Source organism: Astatotilapia calliptera, chromosome 10 (genome assembly GCF_900246225.1).
Source record: "Astatotilapia calliptera chromosome 10, fAstCal1.2, whole genome shotgun sequence".
NCBI lineage: Eukaryota > Metazoa > Chordata > Actinopteri > Cichliformes > Cichlidae > Astatotilapia > Astatotilapia calliptera.
This window is the reverse complement of record NC_039311.1, coordinates 25,126,908-25,147,613: the sequence shown is the minus strand read 5'-3', so window position 1 is coordinate 25,147,613 and position 20,706 is coordinate 25,126,908. Positions and strand designations below refer to the sequence as shown.

Below are 20,706 nucleotides of genomic sequence, written 5' to 3'. Positions count from 1 at the left end.
CAGTGAACTCACTGTTTTGTCGAAGAAATCAGTTCAGTTCATATGTTGTGCCTTTATAAATGCTCTTCTGCATACCTTGGTCAGATCGAGTGGTTCTTTCACGAAACTGCTACTTTTAAATATCCAAGTATTTTCATTATTGTGAAATATTGCTATTCCCACAGGAGGAGCTAAACAGCAATTTACTGATATAATTTGAAGTATTAAAGATGATTTCTTTGCGATTTTGGCCAATGCTGTCGCTGTCCACTGGACCTCATGTTTGGTCATCTGGGTTTGTAGGCTCAACTCATTTATTCTGAAATTTCAGTGTTTAAAATTAGGCTTTTATTCTGAAGAGATCCTGCTGCCGGCGGAAGTCGTGGCATGCACGTCATGGCTACCCGTCTGAAAAATCTGTAGCTAAACTTTCACTTTGTTCTGAAAGCACAACGATTATGGCGACGTTTTTCGGGGAAGTGCTGTCGGTTTACTCTCGGGCTGTGGAGGAAGACGACGACGAGCTTGATGAAATCGAGGAAGATGAGCAAATCCGCAGAGAGCTGGAGGAAAAAAGGTAAATAACTAGCTGTAGCATCGGGGAGTGAACGCAGAAAAAGCATGCAGAGGGGAATCGGGTTTAGTTAATCTAGCTAGTTAGCTCGCTGAAATTCAGAGATTATTGCCAGTGAAATACTAAGACGTACAAAGGTATGCAGACCATATCATCCCAGTTTAAGCATTTTCTTACTCTGTCAGCTGGATGGATATCTGCCGCTGAAGCTAACTGAGCTAACATGACACATGAGTTTTCAGTTCACCCATTCAAACAGCATTTACACACGTAATGCAGGAACCAGTTTTTAACACTTTCGTCAAGTGTACAAAAAGATATGGCAACATTGTCATTGCTATTATGCCCTTAAATACGGAAATGGTTAGTAATAATAATAATGATAATACAGAAACTTAGTAGTCAAACAAAACGTTAGGGTAGTGTCAGGAAGGGCATCCTCAAGAGTGAGATTTCCATAAAAATCAGTCGAAGCCCGGTTTATCAGTGCTGCTGATTGAAGACAGAGGAAGAGAAGATGTGTGTTTGGAAGCTGCCAGAGAGAAGGAAAGGTAGGAGGTGAGGGTAAGGACTTTAAATGCAAAGGATTTTAAATGTGAAGCTTTCAGGGTGCCGGAAAGAGGAAGACAACAGAGAAAAATAATGGATGCAATGAAGGAGGAGATACAGAGGGTTGGTCTGACAGAGGAAGATGTTAGGTTGGAAGGGTGAGATGGAGGCATTATCCATTACAAAATTATGAAAGTATTTGTATGTGTAGTTTTTCCAGAATTCGATCTAGAGAATAGCACATTTCATGATTATTTTATGTAAGAGAAAACAATATATTAAAATCAAGTTTTTCAAAGGCAAACCAACACATTGTGTGATGACAGGCAAAAAGTAGACACATAGATTTTTATTTTGTTTTTTGTCTTTCTTTTCATTCATTATATAGACAAAAGTTCATGTTACACCTCCAGGAGCTGCTCATCTATGGAAACCTGTAAGCACACAGTTTTTGTGCTGATGTTAATGCCAGGGGAAGTTTGGAGCTCTGCTTTCAATGAGCAAGCAGCGCGTAGGCGACGTTTAAGCTCTGTATGCCTCAGCACTCAGCAATCCTGCCCTGTACATGATTTCTGAATGCTTCCCAATTCCCATAATATCACTTAAAGTTGTTCATGGAATATGGGAGGAAAGAAAAATCTCAAACTGTTGCAACAGTGGCGTCCTATTACAGCAATACACTTGATTTTAGTGATCTTCGTAGAACGACGTGTGGAAGGCTGTCTAAACATCTGAGTTTAAATATTTTGTTCACTAAGTCCAGAACCCAGGATTGGCAGATCTCATTAGGAGGAGCAGTTTTATAAATGTATAAAAATGTTGATTGGGGGAAAAATCTTTAAACTCTTTCTTCTCCACAAAACCAAACAGAGAGGTTCATCTGCACTGGAGCCCTGAAGTCTCTGAGTCGCTGAAGTCTGGAAACAAGTTGCAGTGTTCAGACTTCATCCTTGCTGTAGGACAAAATGCTTCCAGTAAGTTGCTGCTGTCTCTGTCCTGTCTGCTGACTCACCTGTGATTGGTTTAACTGGATGCCCAATGTTATTACACATTAAATGAATATTTAATATCCCCGTCGGGACACTGGAACATGGTGGACCAAAATGTCAACTCAGAGGCAGTAACAGAATATTTCCAAGAATCTTTTGTACTTTTAAAAATGATGACATGGGAAGCGAGTAGGTTATGGTGCTAAAACACTGCAGGAAATATAATGCAGACAGTCGGGGATTTGTGTTTTGATCATCACTTAATCTGCATCTTATTTTCTCAATTATTCAATGAGTCTTGAACCTTTGAATATGTAGTTTTTAAAATTTTTTTAACTAACTGTTTTCACTGAGTTGGTGACTGTTTTATTTCTTTGAAGTGAGGTTTTGATCCACAGCTCTAGGTGGCAGTAGGCCACGCCCCTCGGCAACACTAACACTGTATACTACTGTGGACTGGGATAGCAACAACATGCATTTTGGTGATCTGAAAAAATTCAGTTGACATCAGATCTTTTTCAATTCAGTTTTATTTATATAGCACCAAATGACAACAATAGTTGCCTTAAGGCACTTTATATTGTAATCCCAGTTAAATAAACTTATTAGTTTTTCAAGCCTACCTTCAATATCTTAAGTCTGGACTTTTATTTTTGCTCATAATCTTTCCTTTTGCTATTGTTCCCTTCCGTGAGGGATACCAGTAGCGCTCTTGTTATTTCATGTTTCCTATTTGGAAATAAACACTTGACTAACTTGTGAGCTTTCTTTTAAAACTGAGAGACTCTGTCTGCACAGGTTTTCTGTCAGTGCACATCCTGTCCACGCCAAACTGGGATACAATCGGACGTGCGTCGGTGTGGAACGAGAGGAGCCGAGCTGTAACGGGGCAAAGCTGCGAGGAATCAGCGTGTGTTTTCTACAGACACAAGGACAACCCAACAGTGAGTGACGCACCGAGCGGGGCAGCACTTCAAAATATATCTGAAAGCTCCTGACGGTCGAGAACTCGATGATCATTCAGTTTAATGGGTTTGCTCCTGAACTTCTGTTTAATATTTTTCAAGTGCTGTTTGAGATGTTCGCTCATTTATATCAAGGGCACTTTATAATGGCTGCGGCCTGTTCGCTGTCGAGCTGCAAACAGATGAGATATCATAAAAGAAAAATCTGAATAAATTACGTGCAGTGCAAGAGTAAAGAATGAAATGCTGGTTCTGTTACAAAACTTGGAAGAGAGGCCATTACACAGAGGATTAATGAACCCTGGTAATCTAGTGTCTGTTGTCAGAGTTATAACCGACCGGTTTATTGTGTGCAGAACCGCCTGCCCTCAGCCACACGTGATTCAATCGAGATAAATGTAGTGAACGGTTGCTCCTGCGCTGCCGAGGAAGCTTCAGATTTATCACGAGTGTCCTGCTGCCTTCAGGTGGCTGCTGGGATTTAATGTACTGGGGGACCACAGGAGCAGCTGTGGACAGCAGATACCGCGACAGTTGGCCATTAATTTAAAGATCACTGATTTACTAAAAGTCCTGCTAGCACAACCTTCATTTTTAATGCTGATTTAAAGGGTGGGGAGTGTGTTTTAGACAGTAGTTGGTGTGTGTGGTGGAAAATAATGCAGCAAAAGCAGGGATATTAAGTCTAAATAAAGCTCTCAGTTCAGTGTAGGATCAATAAACGTGATTTTTCTTTGAAGAGTCGAGAAGCCTGAAGAAGTTTGTAATGCGTCCACTTTAATCAGTCATCGGTGGAAATAAAACTTTAATGTGAGTTAGAAGATAAATCATTGGTTTATGTTTTTTGATAAAGGCAAAATACCCAGTGTTTGCTGACCTCATGTTCCTGATTGAAATCTCTGACAATTAACTGACTAAATAGTAAAGTAATGCTCTAACGTAAGTGTGTGTGTTGAATCAAACTAATTTAGCTACGTATTTAGTGGAAGGGGTGGCTACAGCCTGTCCCCTGTCCTGGAGTGAGAGGCGGGTTACACCCCGGAAAAGGTCACAGTTCATCCCAGTGAAAGACAACCATTCTCTTTCACATTCACACCCAGTTTAGCCAGTTTAGAACCACCTAAACTAATCTTTGTCTTTCCGTGGGGCCCCAAATTTCCCGGTCCCATGTCTTTCAGTGTCAAGTACATTCTTCTTTAATGTTTTGGGTGGCAAATACCTTGTAGGTGGGTTTGTAGTAGTATTAAAAAACAAAACTAGAGACACTATATTCAAGACAAAAAATGGCCACACAAACTTCTGGATTATTTGAATATTTAAGAATCCATACTTGTCGGTCCTCTGGGTGTTTAGTTTGACTTTAATTCAACAACTTTAACTAATTATTGCAGAGCTTAAAATGTTGATTTACTCTTCTCTGATTTAAACTCATTTAATCAGTTAGAATATGGGGAAATCCTATTGCATTTGAATATTAAAGGTCTGAAAATGTTTAGTTTTTTTAAATTATGAAAGTTGAATAAAAAGTTTTATTTTTCTTTCCTTGAAGGTTTTGATATGCCAGGTGTCGTGCTACGTTGCAGAAGACCAGCTTTTTCAGTGGACAGAAAAGGTATGTTTAATGAACTAAGCGAAGAACTGCAGGGAGATTGTGTTATGTTGTTAACCTAGACTTTTTTTATGATGTGAAATGTGAGCCAGTGGTTGTTGGCGACCCATTCTGAGGACTTGAGCTGAGCATTTTTGACACTGAATGCTCATAAGCTAAGCCCGATTTAAAGAAAGCCCTGCTTCATGCAAGAAACTACCGGCTGAGCCTATAAACTCAGATTAGAGAGGTCAAATAAAACTTTTTACAGCAGTTGTCCCTTGAAGTTTAATGCATTTAAACTTCAAACTTCCATCATTTATATACAGTTTGTTTTTTCTTTGTGCAGAGCCCTCCAGGCCAGCAGCTGCTTCTCAGTCTCTAAACCCATTTTTTTTTTCTTCTTTTAGTTCAGCACAATTTTATTTATTTTTTGTTTCACTTGTGAAGCACAACAGCATCATAAAGCATAAGGTTTGCTATAATATACATTTACCAGTATCTCATCCAGGCATGATCAAGAAGCTCAGATTTTTAGACCAAACAGGAGAACTGGGATAAAGTGTGATCTTGTGATGGTTGTTGGTGCTACACAGGCTGGTTATAGAGATCAGAAACTGCTGATCTCCTGGGATTTGTTATAGTGCAAAAGTAGGGTAGCATCTCATACACTAAACCTTCAAATTGGCTACAGCAGCAGGAGACCAAAGAAAATTTCACTCCATTTGGCTGAGAACAATAAACTAGGCTGTACTAGACACCGGCACACCAAAACAGAAGCAAATTGGAAAAATATCAACTGGTCTCACGAGTCTCCAGTCCTGCTGCCAGAATTTGGTGTAAACAACATTGATCTATCCTGCTTCGTGCCAAATGTTCAGGCTGGTGGTAGTGTGGAACATTTTCTTGGTACATATTAGGTCCCTTATGTGTTCAGTAATAAATCAACCACTGAGTGTACAGTAATTATTTATTTACTGGCTTTTTTTTTTTTAACCACACACTGAGATTACAGTGAGACATGGAGGTTTTTCAGCGTGACCAGCATGGTTACAGTGTTGTTTGCCTGACTGTGTGTTTCTTTTGTCTCCTGTAGGTGTTTGACTGTCTGCAGCTCAGAGAGCTGAATGTGACGGTTCTGTCAGACACCTCTGTGGCTGATTATAAGACGGCAGACTATCTGGGCGGCAGCTCCGCTCCCTTCCTGCGCTCTCTCCACACCAGTGCTTTTGGTGATCAGCCTGTCTGCCAGTCACTGGAGCAACCCAACATAGTTACTGGACTTGCAGCTGCAGGTATTACTGTTGCACGACTGCGTGACTCGGATGTCTCAGACTTAAACTGTTCGTACTTCTTTTTCTCTCTCATTTTGCAAACGCACAAGGAAAACCTACAGACGCTGCATAAAAAACTGCAACTCTGTTTCCCCAGTCGTGGTATTGCTGTGCAAATTTAGCAGAAAAAAACCCCCTTTGATGTTTGATTGAATGGCAGCTTTATTCTTACAGATGGGTTAGGGAGGCATTTTCCTTTAACCCAGATTTCCTGCCTTCTAGGCAACCTTTCCTAAGTTATTTTGGTGTCATGTGCACCTCTTGTTTCCTTTCCATGTTTGAAATCAACACCTGCCAAGCACCAGATTCTCCTACTGAACAACATATACATGAATAAATCTCTGATAGGCCAAAATCAGCCAGAAATATAATCCAGGTGATTTACTGGTCAGGCTCTAGTTCTGCAGACCGTATTCCCATTCTTTATAAATTAATGAAAAAACCCTCTACAGAGTTTCTATAGAGTCTTATGTGTTAACTCAGGAGTTTTATCCTACTTCTATAAGACATTTATCTGAAACAGTGTAGATGACCAGGACAATTACTGTGAAAAGAAGAAACCGGAAGAAGTAATTTTCTCACAGACATACAACAAGTCATGTTTCTGGTATAAATTAGGCCTTAGCAAAGGAATTGCCTCAAACGTTTTTCATGACCACCAGAGGGCGACACCGGTGCTTGCACAAACACCCCAGTACTGTAGAAGTCTGAGTAAAAGCAGCGTTCGGCCCCAACCTCTGTTTGCTTATGAGTTTAAGGGCTTGGTCATGTGATTTGAGTCATGCTGACTAAAACATGAAGCCCATTTTGTGAATTTTGTCTGTTTAAATTTCAGAATGGTTTATCTGGCGTATGCTCATGCTAATGTCTTGTTATTGACGTGTCACTGGGTTGTGAGCATGCGGTTTCAATCACATCCACACCTTGCCCACTGCAAAAGGTTTCAAGACACCAAAGCTCAGTTTGACGTCACAGTAGCTATGTCCATCTTTTGTATCTGGGCTCTGTGGTGTAGTGGTTAACACATACATGCCAAAACTCCCTGGATGGAGACACAAGTCCAGCCTAAAGAGGTCACAAGTTAATGCACTCAAAGTGCTGGTCAAAGACCAGATTAATGGGATTATTGCATCAGGCAAGCTGCCTCTTTCCACTGTGGTGACCCCTTGGGAAATAAGCGAGGTGCTGAAAATATCTTACTGTTCATTGTGAACTGAGATCAGTGTTTTAACTTGAAAATATTTTCACTTTCTGTGTATGTCATTTCCAATTTGGTCTTGAATTCCGTTTAAAGTGGCTTTAAGAAGGTGCTTTATAAAGACACATATTTAACACCTAGTTCTGCTGCACAGCACCAGTCTTTCTCTTCAGTAATGGGACAAAGTGAAATAGGCTGTAAAAGTTCTGTAAATAAAGCTTTAGCTGTGTTTGTTTCCCAGCTTTTCTTGTTGAAGTGTCCTTGAGTAAGATACTGAACCCCAATTTGCTCCTGATGTGTGTCTGTGTGTGTTTGAGAAGTCGCTTTGGACAACAGTTTCTGCCAACTGAATGAAATGTGGTGCCATTAGGCTCCTCTCCACTCACTGAGAACATAAAGTCCTGCATCCTGATTTTTGGTGCGAGTGCTCTTAAAGACGCAGGTTCCAAACAAACAGATGTATCATCAGGAGATCACTGGACGGTCACGCACACCTCATATCAATAACCTTGGTGTCTTCTTCTTCTTTGTGCTGTTTCATCAGTACTGAACCACTGCCAGGTCCACCGCATCGCCGCTGTTGTTTACCAGTGTTACAGTGATGTCATTGGCCCTGACTCTGTCACCATGGAGACCTACAAGCCTGTATTAACCAAACTTGGCAGATCTATACAGGTGAGCTGTTTTTCCTTTTTATATCTGAAGAGGCTTTTAAAAAGGTCACAAAGGAAGGATGCACACGAATGTCCTACATCTACTGAGCCGCTCTCTTGGCTGAACCCCAGTCGATGACGCCACTGCAGGTTTTAATGCTGATGGAAATAGAGCTGTAAAGTTTGAGGAGCAAACTTTCAAAAGTTTATTTCAATTTTAAGGTCTGTCTTTCGAGCAATAGCCACAGTCAGAGCTCCCACAGGTCATTTAAAAGTCACAGATAGTGAATGAAACTGAAAGAAAGTGTCTCCTGAAAAGGTGTGTGATTAAGAGAAGTCATAAACACTTTCATTTTGTAAATAGGTTGCTCAGCATTTGTTATTTTGTTGTCAACCTCTATTTATTTTAAGATTCACCTACATTTTATTTATAGAGCAACGCAATAACCTTACCATATAACAAGACATGTTATATGGTAAGGTAAAGACCCTGCAATAGTACAAGAGGAAACCCAAATGATCAGAAGATTACCTATGAGCAAACACACGGCGGCAGTGGGAAGAAAGAACACCTTTTTAACAGGAAGAGATCCCCAGCAGAACCAGGCTCAGAGAAGTGATGGGAAAGAGAAGAGAGACAAAGGGAGAGCAGAGAGAGATCAATACAAAGCAAACTACAGGAGTGAGCAGACAGAATTTAATGCTATGCAGTAGCAGTGTATAGATGCATTGTGAATGAGAAGAGCAGAGTTGAGATTGGTCGGTGCATCATGGGAAGTCTCCCAGCAGTCTGAGCCTGCAGCAGCATTAACTACGGGATAGCTCAGGGTCACCTCTTCCAGCCTAACTATACCCTAACTGGGAGCTTGTTGCACAAAGAGGGGCCTGATATCAAGTTAACCAGAAGCCAGAAAAGCAACGTTATAACAGAGACTCATACAGAGTATTTAAAACAATAGGAAGCGTCCACTGCATTTTCTGTTTTTTCTCCTGTTGTTTTTTAATGTTTAACATGTTTTTGGGCTTTGTGGTGAACTCAATCTCCTGTTCCAACCCACTTTAGGACATCTGCATAGATCGCACACTGATAATCCTTCACAAAAGATGCAAATGCAGCAGCACTAGTTTTCAGCATGAAAAGGATATTTCTAATTTTAGCTATATTGTTCTGATAAATAAAGGTAGTCCTAGATGGGTTTAATCGATGTTAAAGAACTCCTTCTGGTCAAAAATGACTCCCGGGCCACAAGAGTGAGTGTTTGGTTAGACGTCTGTGAAGGTTCTCAGTCATCGTGGTGGAGAGAATCTGGGACTCTCCACCATTTGACTCTTAGAACTGAAGAAGCTTCTCGGATGAGAAGTGAAACGTCTTCAAGCAACTTAAACAAGTCCAGACGCTTTTCTTTCCAAGCTCCTTAGACTGTCTGGTTAGACCTTTGAGATTTCTTGTAGACACAGTTCACAATCTAAACTCATGTGAAACTTCTGTAGGTTTACTTTATTACGAGGATCATTAACGGCTTAATCTTGTCAGTAATCACATTTTTGTTCATCAGGCCTGCGTGGTGGATAGCTCTAATCCATACAACACCCATGAGCCTTGACGGCTTGTTGCAGTGCAGGAGAGGCAGAATCAGAGTGGAAGCCAAATGAAAGTGCTTCACTGTTGAATTTATCTGAAATATGGTTCCCAAATGAAACCAAACCCAGAAGCAGGGATTCCAGCAGCAGCTTGTGTTATAATTTTTCTCTTTCAACCTTTAAGATTTTTGATTTGATAAAACTTTGCGAAAAAGTGCCCTCGGAGTCTCAGATTAAAATCTCCCAAGAAAGTTTTAGGTTTGCATGTTTGACTTATTATCAACGATCCTTTCCGATGCAGCTGCTCTTCCCTTGCTGATGAATTATCCAAGAGTGATTCATGCTCCAGCTCTGACTCAGGCAACATTGTCTTTGGTTACTTCACAAGTCAGGTGTCTAAGATCAAAGAAGATGAGTTGTTTTTTTGTTGTTTTTTTTTTTTTCAGCAAATTTGTCAGTGCCTACTGTAACGATGGAAATGCGCTTTATTTATACCCGAGATCTCTTTTATATACTTTGAAACCCTTGCAAGTTTTTAGAGAACATCAGTCATCAAATCCATGAGGGTTTATAAAACAAAAAGCTGTATTTAAATGAAACGAAACTGTTTTTCATTTTAATTTCCTGCATTTCTCTTTCTCCTCAGCTCGATCCGTCTCCAAGCACAGATGCCCTGCGCAAGTTTGTCAGGACCACCGACCTTCAGAGCAATCTTTACATCTGAGTCCGTGCTGCACCCTCTGTAATTCTATTTTTCTGTCGTAAAATGCTGTCATTTTTTAAAATAAAGACATTTTAAGGAAAAAAATATTAGAAATCTTTTAAGTTTAATTATTTACTTCAGTCTGTCCATAAATAATAGGTCCTAAAAGTTTCCAAAGAAATGCAGATGCATACCAAGAAAGCTGTTGCAGCTTTATGGAGAACATATATAAACTTTTAACTTGCCTGTAACTATTTTCTTAAGAATTACAGGCTAAATCGTTCCACGAGGTGATACAGACAGTCCACGTAAAAACATTTCCATCGGGGATAAAAACAGCTGAGGTTACTTGAAACTACAGATTTGTAAACTGCTCAAAAGTTTCCTCCGTTTTCCTCCCTCTCTGATTCCTGAATAAAGTCAATTTTATAAATATTTTTATTGGGTTTTTTTTTTCTAGAGAGTCAGATAAGTATTTTTTGAATGCATATAAAATTTGGTACAAATATTCTTGGATGAAATCTGTCAACCTTTGGTTCCTTCTGAGTTTTTGTGCCTGCAAAACTAATAACACTCCCAGATTAGTGAGCCTTGAAAAAGCACGTTTGATAGATGTGTCCTCTGAGCTATAATCTCTTGCATTAATCTCACATGAAGTTATTAAGTGCTATACATATCCTTTTGGGCGAGCATGTCTCATTATTCCCACTGATCTCCTGTCAGCTGTGCATGCTATGGCAACAGCAAAAATAAGCCCAACAGTAGCTGAGAAGGGCCTATATTTCCATTTTATGGCAAGCACAGTTTCATTTTGGTGCAGAAAAAAGACAAAACTGAAAGCAACATGTCACAAAGGCAACAAAATGCTTTATTATAAAGTCTTCTTACACATTTTCAAGTTATATGTATGCATGTAATCATTGTTTATGAAATTATTACTATAATTTATGAAATGGACAGATTGGAGTCGTTTCATTTCCCAGTGTGTGGGGATGACAGCCCTGCCAGTGTTTCCTCCTGGCCAGATGGGGGCAGCAGTGCGCCGGTGAACCCCAAAACGCTCAAAGAAGTTGAAGTGAGCGAAACTCAAACAAACCAGTTGGTCTAGATTGTTCACAGGTCCTCGTAACAGGTGCTTTTAAAAAAATTATTTTTTGCCATTTAAACAGTGGAGATCGTGCATAATAGAGTCGATGTATGTGCTGTGTCTGTCTGTAGTAAGCCCGCGTAAAAATATTGCTGTCTGTGGGTTAGCCCTGCTTAAAACGTTAGCCTGGTTACCAGGCTACCAATGAATGCTAACCGGGTTATAGCTCCTAAAAACGGCAGGAACAAAGCTCCAGTCGGGCGGATGAAGGAACACCGAGCCTTCAGAGCCAGCAGAGTGCTGGCTGAGAGGAACCAGGCGGTGGTGGCGGTGGGAGCCTGGGTGGAGGGCGGACAAGACTTCGTGGAGCATCCGGCTGTAAGTTTGGATGTGGAGAAGCTAACTGCTGACAGTTACTGTTTGTTGACATAAGCTCTCCTTCCCGTCTCCTTTCCATTTAAATTTACTTCATACTAAAGAACTATCGATATATAAGCAAATATTCACACCGGAGGAGTTTAATCCATTGCAATTTAGACATTTATTATAACTGTTATTAATGTTGGGTGGTCTTAATCTAAAATCACTCTTCACTTTAAAATTATGTTTCTAAGACATTTCACTGTCATAAATCACCCTGATGTTCATCTCCACCTGCTCCACCCTGCTTGCACGCTCTTTTTTTACCTCTCATGTGCACTGTCTGCTGGTGTGAGTGGTCATCCACTTTCGCTATTACACCTGTCTCCTTCTCATTAACACACATGTATTCTGTCTCTCTTCTACTGACTATGAATGAATGGTTGCACTTGTGATTTGGTAAGAAAAACCTGGAAAATTTCTATTTAAATTCCAACTGTGCAAGATTATAGACTTATCAATATCAATATAGACACAGGGGGATTTTACATTAATTAAAGAATAGAAGGACATTTAACTGGCAAGTAGACTTGCCCTAGATGCAAATTTTATATAAGGTTAGCTGGTGCAAGTCTTAGTTACCCTTGGTTTTCTTCACTACAGTTTTCTAAACTAGTTTTCCTGTGTCTTGGTTTAGACTCTTGCTTTGCTGACTGATGAGCTACAGGCAGAGAAGAGGAGGGAGAACGAAGAGAGCCTTCAGCGTTTTCAGGATGAAGTGCGCCACCGTGTGGCACAGAAAGCACATTTGTTCAAGAAGAGACAGCAGCTGCAGACAGATCCAGTGGTAAAAAAAAAAAAAAAAAAACTTGACACAAATGAAGTAATAATAATAATGGATTGGATTTATATAGCGCTTTTCTAGGCACCCAAAGCGCTTTACAATACCACTATTCATTCACTCTCACACACTGGTGGAGGCAAGCTACAGGTGTAGCCACAGCTGCCCTGGGGCAGACTGACAGAAGCGAGGCTGCCATATTGCGCCATCGGCCCCTCTGGCCAACACCAAGTAGGGTAAAGTGTCTTGCCCAAGGACACAACGACCAGGACAGAGAGCCCAGGGATCGAACCGGTGACCTTCCGGTTACAGATGCGATTCTCAACCCCCTGAGCCACGGGTTAATTATGTTCCTTTCACCCCAGATTCCCACCTGAAATTAACACTGCAGCTAACCAGATTTATAGCTAACATTATTGAGTTATTTTGACTATCATTTAGAAAAGGTAAAACAAATTGTAATGTACTATCATTGTCATTGTTAAATTTATCAAATATATTCCAGGTGTTTTATTAAGTTTAATATCTAATTAAATGGCATGTTGATTATGTTGATGTAACATAAAACCCTTAGACGAAGCAGCTCCTCATATCTGAGAAAACTTTGTGGAACCACATTTTAAACACACGGATAGCTGAGCCCTCTGATTGCCTTTCCTGCTGCTGCTGATGTTGTTGTCTGCTTGTCCTGTATTGTTGCATATGGTGTATTTTTTGTCCAGGTGACACCTGACATGCGAGTCATCTGGACCCATCGTGAAGGTGAGACAGTGAGAACTGCTGCACAGCAAAGGGTGATGGAGAGGAGACCTCAGGAGGTGAGATATTAGTAAATAATTACAGGTACAATGTGTGCACCCTCCAGAGAACTAAACTTTAGTGAGATGTGAGTTTTAGATGTGCTTTCAGCTTAGTTGCTTTTTAGGGTAGGATGGTAGTGATGTTAAAAATGGCAAAATAGTTCAGTTACTTCAAATAGGTGAAGCTGAGGCCTAGCAGACACTGATTGGCCACGGCTGCCTATTTAGGACCTCCTGTCAGTCACAGGACGACACCCTAACTTTAAGGCTTAACAAAATCCAAGCAGATGAATTATAAAATGTTCACCCACCATACAGGTGTCATTAAAGGGGGCAAGTATCCATAGAGACCAAAACTGTAAATGTGCTCATATAACATGTGAGTCTATTGAGACTGACGATCTTTCGCATCAAGCCTCAAATGGCCTTTAGAAGAAGTGCAGTTTGTGGCTCCATTTGTAGGCCTCAGAGGTTGCTTTCCGAAGTCTTTCCTGATTATAAGAAGCTCTTAAGCCTGTATATTTTTTTTGTCCTTAATGACATGTTGATCAGAGACGTGTGTGTGGGTAAGGTGTGGCTGAGAAATTTAATGTAATGTAGATATTTACAAAGAGTGTCTGCATTTCTTATTGTCCACCAGGGGTGCATCGAGTTTTCATCCCACTTGTAAACTGATAGTCATCTTCTTTATAGGATTCAGCCTTTAAAGTTATTTAAAGTTTTTAAAATATGTTTTAAAAGTATTATCATTGAATTCAAAAGACATTTATTTGAAGTTTGCAGTATCTGCCTCAAACGTCCATCTACTGTATTTGTTGAGACCTTGTTATCTGTATATGTTCTTTTTCTTTATTCTTTATTGTGTCGGATTGTTTATATTTTGCAGTGTGTAAAGTGTGCTGTTCTTGGATTGCAGAAGGATTCCACTGTTCCTTGTGTGACTTCACACAATGTGACACTGATTAATCTGGATTTGTATTTATTTCCACAATTTTCCAGTCTGCTGAAGGCATGAGGCAGGTCAGACTCAGACTGGCTGCCTGTCAGGTGATGCAGCAAGAGGAAACAACGTCAGAACTTCCTGGAGGCAGCTGGAACATCTCTCAAACGAAACATGTGAGCGCCTGTGTCTCATGCTTGTTCCTCTTTTCAAACCCATAATTCCATATTCGGGTTATAATTAAACATTTCCCCCTTCACCTCACAGAAAGCAGAATCTCATGCTCTGGGAGCAGAGGAGGATGCTCTAGGAGAGGAAGATGATGTTGTCTTCACCAGTCGACATGAATGTCCACTTGTTCAACAGAAGGTGACTGAATATTCAAACTGTGTCCCATGTTTATTCCTTTCAGTTTTTAATGGTTTTTCTTAACGTGAAATTCATTATATCCACACATTTACCGACCAACTCGGCCACCACATAGTTACAGATACGATTAAATTATTTGGAGCATTTGCACTGTAAGATGCTTTTTTTAGTCAAAAACCAACATTGAAATTCAGTGAATTTGGAACTTGCTGTACACCTCCATTAAAAATTATCTTCACTTTCATGTCATATAGTATTTAAAAGATGGATGTAAAACGTCTGGATCTTAAAAGTGAAGCCTGCATGGAAGTACCCTAATACTCCATTCTTTCTAATAGTCAGCAGGGGGTGACTCCTGGTTGTAAAAAGAAACAAGTCTATGGAAAATGACCCTATGCTTCCTCCTCAGTCACTCAAAAATGAAGATAAAGCTGGGTATATTTAGGGCAGGGAGCTGGACAAGCCACTCAGAAATGGGAAGTTGAATTAATAGGTGGCTACATGGTAGCTACACCATATGTAAACAGGCTAAAAACAGCAAGATGTAGATAGTAAGTTTGATGATCAGGCAGTTTACCGATTACAGCAAAGGTCAGAACTTGGCTTTTTGCGATGTGATGGTAAACAGGAAATCTGATGCTTTAATTGTTGGTGGATGTCAGGCTGAAAGCTCAGTGCTAGGAAGAGTAGTAGGCTTTTCTCCTCTTCTCTATTGCTGCATTTTTAAATGCCTTACATAGTGTTTATTGAGTGTAAATCGTTGCCCTTAATGTTAAAGTCCAATGTGGATTCTTAAGAATTATTTTGCCTACATGGGATGGCTAGAGCATGATGATAAACTCAACTCTTTCAACCCACAAAGATTAGATTTGATTACCTCTGCTGTACCTTTAATGATGAGTTTTGATACTTTGGTGTATGCCGATAAAGACGTGGTTTGACGGCCATTAGAAAAGTTCCTGGGTTTCTGCACTGGCAGAGTCCACCCTCACCAACATCCAGTTATTCTGTTCCATAAGCAGGTCTGAAAGCACTCAGTTCAACAAAGAGCTTCAAGGGCTAAAGATTTAAGAGTGAGCCTCTGTTTCACTCTTGCCAAAAACACGTATAGTTCAAAGTTTATGAGCATGATATAACGCCTCAAAGAGCAGAATTATAAGCCTGAAACCAGGTCAGGTTTCATTATTTCATTACAGGCTGTAATGTTTAATTTTACCACATCAACATCATCATCATCATGATAATGACGTGGATGTGTGTGAGGTTAATGGAAAAAAAAAATATAAATATAATGTCCAGTTCCCTCTCACATCTTGTGAATCATTATAAGCTCCAAACAAGGACAGTAACATAAAGTAAGGCTTATGTCAGGCTTCCTCTGTCTGTACAGATTTTTGCTTTTGTTTTTGTGTTGACTTGTTTTCACAGGAAATTGAGTGAGCTGTCAGCTAACCACACAGATATGAGTTTAGCCTCAGGGTTGTGTGTATCTTAAAAAAACAGTGTTTCGAGATTGTGAGTGTGCTGGATGAGTAAACCTGTGGAAAAAAAACTAGAGTGTTATTAAAATTGTCACTTGTTTTAAATGTTTCTCACTTTGCACGCACCTTAACTGTGGCATAACTTCAATCTTTACCAGCTGCAGCCTGTACATATGGAGTTATGCATATGAATGTTATACATTTTCAGTGCACTACACTACCTTGTAATGCTTTTAGTTGCTACTGTTGATCCATCCATCCATTCGCCTCCACTTATCCTTTTCAGGTTTGCAGGGGGCACTAATGGGATCAATGGGATTAATGGGATGAATGGAGATAAATATTGGCCAATAGAAAAGGGATAAGATGCCAGCAAAAAAGTAGAAAGTTCTTTATATTTATTTATTTCTTTATTTATTAATTGCAGAAATATTTCAGCAATAAGTCACAATCAGGGTAGCCTAATACAGACAACAGTCACAATAAGTCAGGTTAGATTCCTGTAACATTCAGAAACCAGAACTCTAATTATAAAATAAAACCAGCACAACATACAAAAATACAGGTTTTTTTTTTTTAAAAATAGTGTGAAGACAATATCAATATACACACATAATCTATGATGTTAAAATCACTAGACATAGGAAAAATAAATGTGTAAAAATATAAATATAATATATGTAGGCAGAAAGTTAACACTAAAGTTAACAGATGTTGAAAAAATCCATAAATATTCTGCAGCTAAATGACAAAAACATATATTCAATATCAAATATCTGTGCACAAAAGGTATCCGCTTACATCATAGCTTCCCAGTTTAGACATGGGGGGATTATCTCCTGGTACAGCAGAAAAGCAGAAGGATAAATAATTATGGCAATGAGCCCTGACTAGTATTTCTCTCAGGTTTTTAGCACAAATTGATTTATTATTGAACAAATGACCTGTGGAAGGGTCACCAGATAAAATATGCCAATATTTACTGATACTTCTTTGTAACTGTTAAGATAAAGGAGAAAATGTGGTGGCAAACACCACATTTTTGAGCCCCTCCTTGAGAGACATTTAGGTGTCAATAAGTTGCTGCTCTCTATGTTTTTGACTCTATCTTTCAGATAGAGTCAGGTCTCTTAAAGCTGTAACCTCTAATGGTTACAAATATCTCAGGCTTGTTCTTCAAAGGCTTTTTTGTATATTATGCTTGTGTCTTTTTCTTTTTTTATGTTATGATTGGCACAGTTTTGCTTTTTTGGAGGCGTTTTTCTTTACAGATGTTATTCATTAAGTAATTATTACTTATTATTAACTAATAGCATTACTTAATGCTAAGTTATAGCATTAAGTAATAAGGCACTACTTTTTGATTGGTCAAGGAATCTAACCTGGCTTTTAAGGGAAGTATTATCCAATAAATACTGTACAAACTACAGTATCTAATTAATAAAGGGAAATATAACAAAGTAGCTCTGTAGCAGAGAATAGGATAAATCAGAGATTGAATGTGCAGGAAACTCTTATTAAAATGAGTTCTTATAGGATGTGTCAACATTAACCAATAAAATAAAGTCAATTTTTTAATATTTGAATATCTATTTATGCTTATAAACTGATATTTTGGAGGAATACATTTTTATTTTTATTAAAAGAAATGTTTGTTTAAATGTCAACTTTTTGATAATAATGTGCTTTTAACACCTTCATACATACATTACTTTGGCTGAGGGTCAGTAGATCAGTCTTCACTCGTCTTTATTTTATTTGTATGCTTTTCAGGGAAGTGAACGTCCACTGTGGAATCCTGAACAATCACAACCTGATTCGGGATTCACATCCAGCTTCAGAATCTGGCCTCTGACTGACCAAGAAGAACTGAAAAGACAGGTAGGAATCAGAAGCATGCACAAACCTTTGGCTTTACTGGTTTGATGTCAGACGTCACAGACAGCGTGTTTGTCTCTGCAGCGCAAGTCTCAGTTCCTGATGCACCGCCGCCTGGCCATGAACATCGAGAGAGAGCAAGTGAAGGAGAACAAGCAGCACAGGAAGCACCTGAAACAGACAGCAAGGTGAAGAGAGGACAGGCGTACCATGCTGTATCGCTTCCTCTTGTGGTTTGGGGTGTTCCATTAAAGTGAATCTAAATCCTGAGATCTCTCTATAAAGTGTCAAACTGCAGATCTCTCTAACATGACACATTTTCACAGTAGAGGAAATAAAAACATTTGTTTTCTTAGCTGAACAGTGAGCTTGCTTGGAATACAATAGATATCCAAAGTCATTTAAAAAAAAACCTCCTTTAAACTTAGATTACATGTTATTGTCAGTGAAAATCTCCTTTCGTGTGTTCTTGTCTTCACTGAAGGATCAAAGCAGAGAAAGAACAGATGCGTCTGGAGGAGGAGAGGAGGCTGGAGAGAGTTCAACAGCTCGCAGAGGCCAAGCAGAAGCTGGAGGAGAGGGAGCTGCTGATTCTGGAGCGACTAAAGCTTGAGGAGGAGGAGAGAGCTGTGGAGTTACAGAGGAGGAAAAGAGAGGAGAAAGGCAAAGTAGCTGCTAGGTAATTAAGCAAGAGAGACTCAACTGAATATACCTAATGCAATTAAAACAGGAAAATCCACTGATGTTTAAATGTGGAAGTCTGTTTGCAGTCATTGGAGAGTGCTACTTGATTTTTATTTAAGGCTAGATTTTGAAGGCTTTTGTTGCCTCCAATAGGATAACAGATGTAAACCTGCTGCAAACCTATTTGAGAGACGGGGCATATGTGGGTCTGTAGGGTTAATTTTCATTTTCTGCCACTCATCTGGAGTCGCATAATATTTCTCCCAATCAATGTTTTCTGCCTCTTCCTGGCTAGAGTCTGGTCCATTTCCAGGTCCAGTGAGATGTGGTGTATAATCAATCAAGACATTTTTGTATATTGACAAGTGATTAGTAGGGGAATTCAAATTCAAATTTTATTTGTCACACACACACAACCATACACAGTATGACATGGGGGTGAAATGCTTGTAGCTGTACAATGCCCGACCATTAAATGACAAGAAAAGTTTTACAATATTTACAATTTACAGTTTACTACAAAAAATGTACAAATTAACTTAGGAATTTACAGTAAAGAATGTGCAAATAGCAGAAGAGATTATAAAGATAAGGATTATAAATTATAGGAATTATAGGATTATAGGAAATGTGTGGTGGTGCGTGTGGTGACGTGTGTGAGAGTCCAGTCTTATAGTGACGTGTTTGGGAGAGTCCAGTCCTACACCTGGTTCAGGCCCCGAATAGCCTGGGGGAAGAAGCTCCTCCTCATTCTCTCTGTTTTGGCCTTAAGGGAGCGGAAGCGCTTCCCAGACCTCAACAGTGAGAAGAGTCCATTGTTGGGATGGGAGAGGTCCATCATAATCTTCCTAGCTTTGGACTTGCACCGCTTGGTGTAGATGGACAGCAGGTCAGGGAGCTCTGATTGAATGATGCGTTCTGCCGAGCGCACCACCCTTTGCAGATCTCGTCTGTCCTGCTTGGTGCTGTTCCCAAACCAGGTGCAGATGTTTGCCGTCAGGACGCTCTCGATGGTGCAGGAGTAGAAGTTCTTGAGCACCTTCAGTGGCAGATGGAAGTCTCTAAGTCTTCTGAGGAAGAAGAGACGCTGACGGGCTTTCTTAACGAGGGTGTTGATGTGACAGGACCATGACAGGTCCTGAGTGATGTGGACACCCAGGTATCGGAAACTGTCCGCTCTCTCCACTGGCGTGCCACTGATGATGAGGGGTTTGTAATTCCTCGCCTGCTTTGTAGTGAAGTCCACGATCAGCTCCTTAGTTTTGCTGATGTTTAGGAGGAGGTTATTCTCCTGGCACCAGGTCTCCAGGTTCCTAATCTCCTCCAGGTAGGCCGTCTCGATGTTGTCGGAGATCAGGCCCACAACAGTGAAGGGGAGAATGTGAAGTCATCTCTATAGGCTGAAGAGTTAAATTTTACTTTCTAATTGTTTTGTGTTGTTAGAAATAAAATGAGCTTGACTGTAGCTGTGACTTCAGTAATAAATATATAATAAAATTGATCACATTTTAAGTCCCAGTTACACAAATGGGAAAAGTGATACCCCCTGTTTGTAAGTGTGACCCTCACAAACCACTGTTTAAAAAAAATGTATGCATGGCTTTGTGAAGCTGAACATCTCCTTATTATTTCTGCAGGTTCATTGAAGCTCTGAGAGCTCAAATGAAGGAGCGAATGTCTCAGGTGAAACTGGAGCTCCCTCCTCTCTGCTGCTGTGCGTCCTCGTTCTGGGACTCCCACCCCGACACCTGCGCTAACAACTGTGTTTTCTACAATAATCCCAAAGGTGAGGAATTCACACGCAACCATCTGCTTGCTTACTGAGCTTCAATCCAACTACATGAAAACATTTTTTTGTTCTGCAGTGTATGCCCAGGCCCTACATTCAGCATTGGCGAGTTTGGATTTGCAGTAAAAGGAAGCTGATGTCTGCCTGAAGGTCCGGTCTCAGATTTTGGAAAATCTTGTGTACATTTTCTAGCCTACGTTCAGATCAGTGCTCTCGCTTAGCACTGAGGAGTCCAGGACATGTTGAGCCTCCACAATAGAAGAGATTTATATGTTTCAGTTTATTGTTGTCTTCCAGAAATAAAATCATACGTTTCACGTAGCTCTAAGGAGGGAATCCAGAATGATGCTTTTACTCTGAAATA

General features: G+C 40.0%; 2 protein-coding genes across 4 annotated transcripts; both read left to right on the top strand.

Annotated features, from left to right (window-relative positions):
- The first annotated feature begins 330 nt into the window (after positions 1–330).
- On the top strand, positions 331–10,546 carry psmg1 (proteasome (prosome, macropain) assembly chaperone 1). Its single transcript, XM_026182693.1, has 7 exons — positions 331–556; positions 1,973–2,076; positions 2,890–3,035; positions 4,606–4,668; positions 5,741–5,939; positions 7,721–7,851; positions 10,057–10,546. Exons 1-7 carry the CDS (start codon positions 438–440, stop codon positions 10,132–10,134), a joined length of 840 nt encoding a protein of 279 aa, XP_026038478.1. The 5' UTR covers positions 331–437; the 3' UTR covers positions 10,135–10,546.
- A 546-nt stretch (positions 10,547–11,092) lies between these two features.
- Positions 11,093–20,670, top strand: ccdc15 (coiled-coil domain containing 15). 3 transcript variants are annotated; one of them, XM_026183133.1, is made up of 11 exons: positions 11,093–11,245; positions 11,443–11,578; positions 12,258–12,407; positions 13,124–13,219; positions 14,201–14,317; positions 14,409–14,510; positions 17,765–17,872; positions 17,954–18,057; positions 18,354–18,548; positions 20,191–20,339; positions 20,419–20,670. In XM_026183133.1, the coding sequence occupies exons 2-11, from the start codon at positions 11,465–11,467 to the stop codon at positions 20,466–20,468; spliced, it is 1,185 nt and encodes a 394-aa protein (XP_026038918.1). In that variant the 5' UTR covers positions 11,093–11,245; positions 11,443–11,464; the 3' UTR covers positions 20,469–20,670. The 3 variants fall into 3 exon arrangements, with proteins under 3 accessions (XP_026038918.1, XP_026038917.1, XP_026038916.1); XM_026183132.1 differs by having other exon boundaries at positions 11,427–11,578; XM_026183131.1 differs by having other exon boundaries at positions 11,093–11,578.
- The last annotated feature ends 36 nt before the right edge of the window (positions 20,671–20,706 follow it).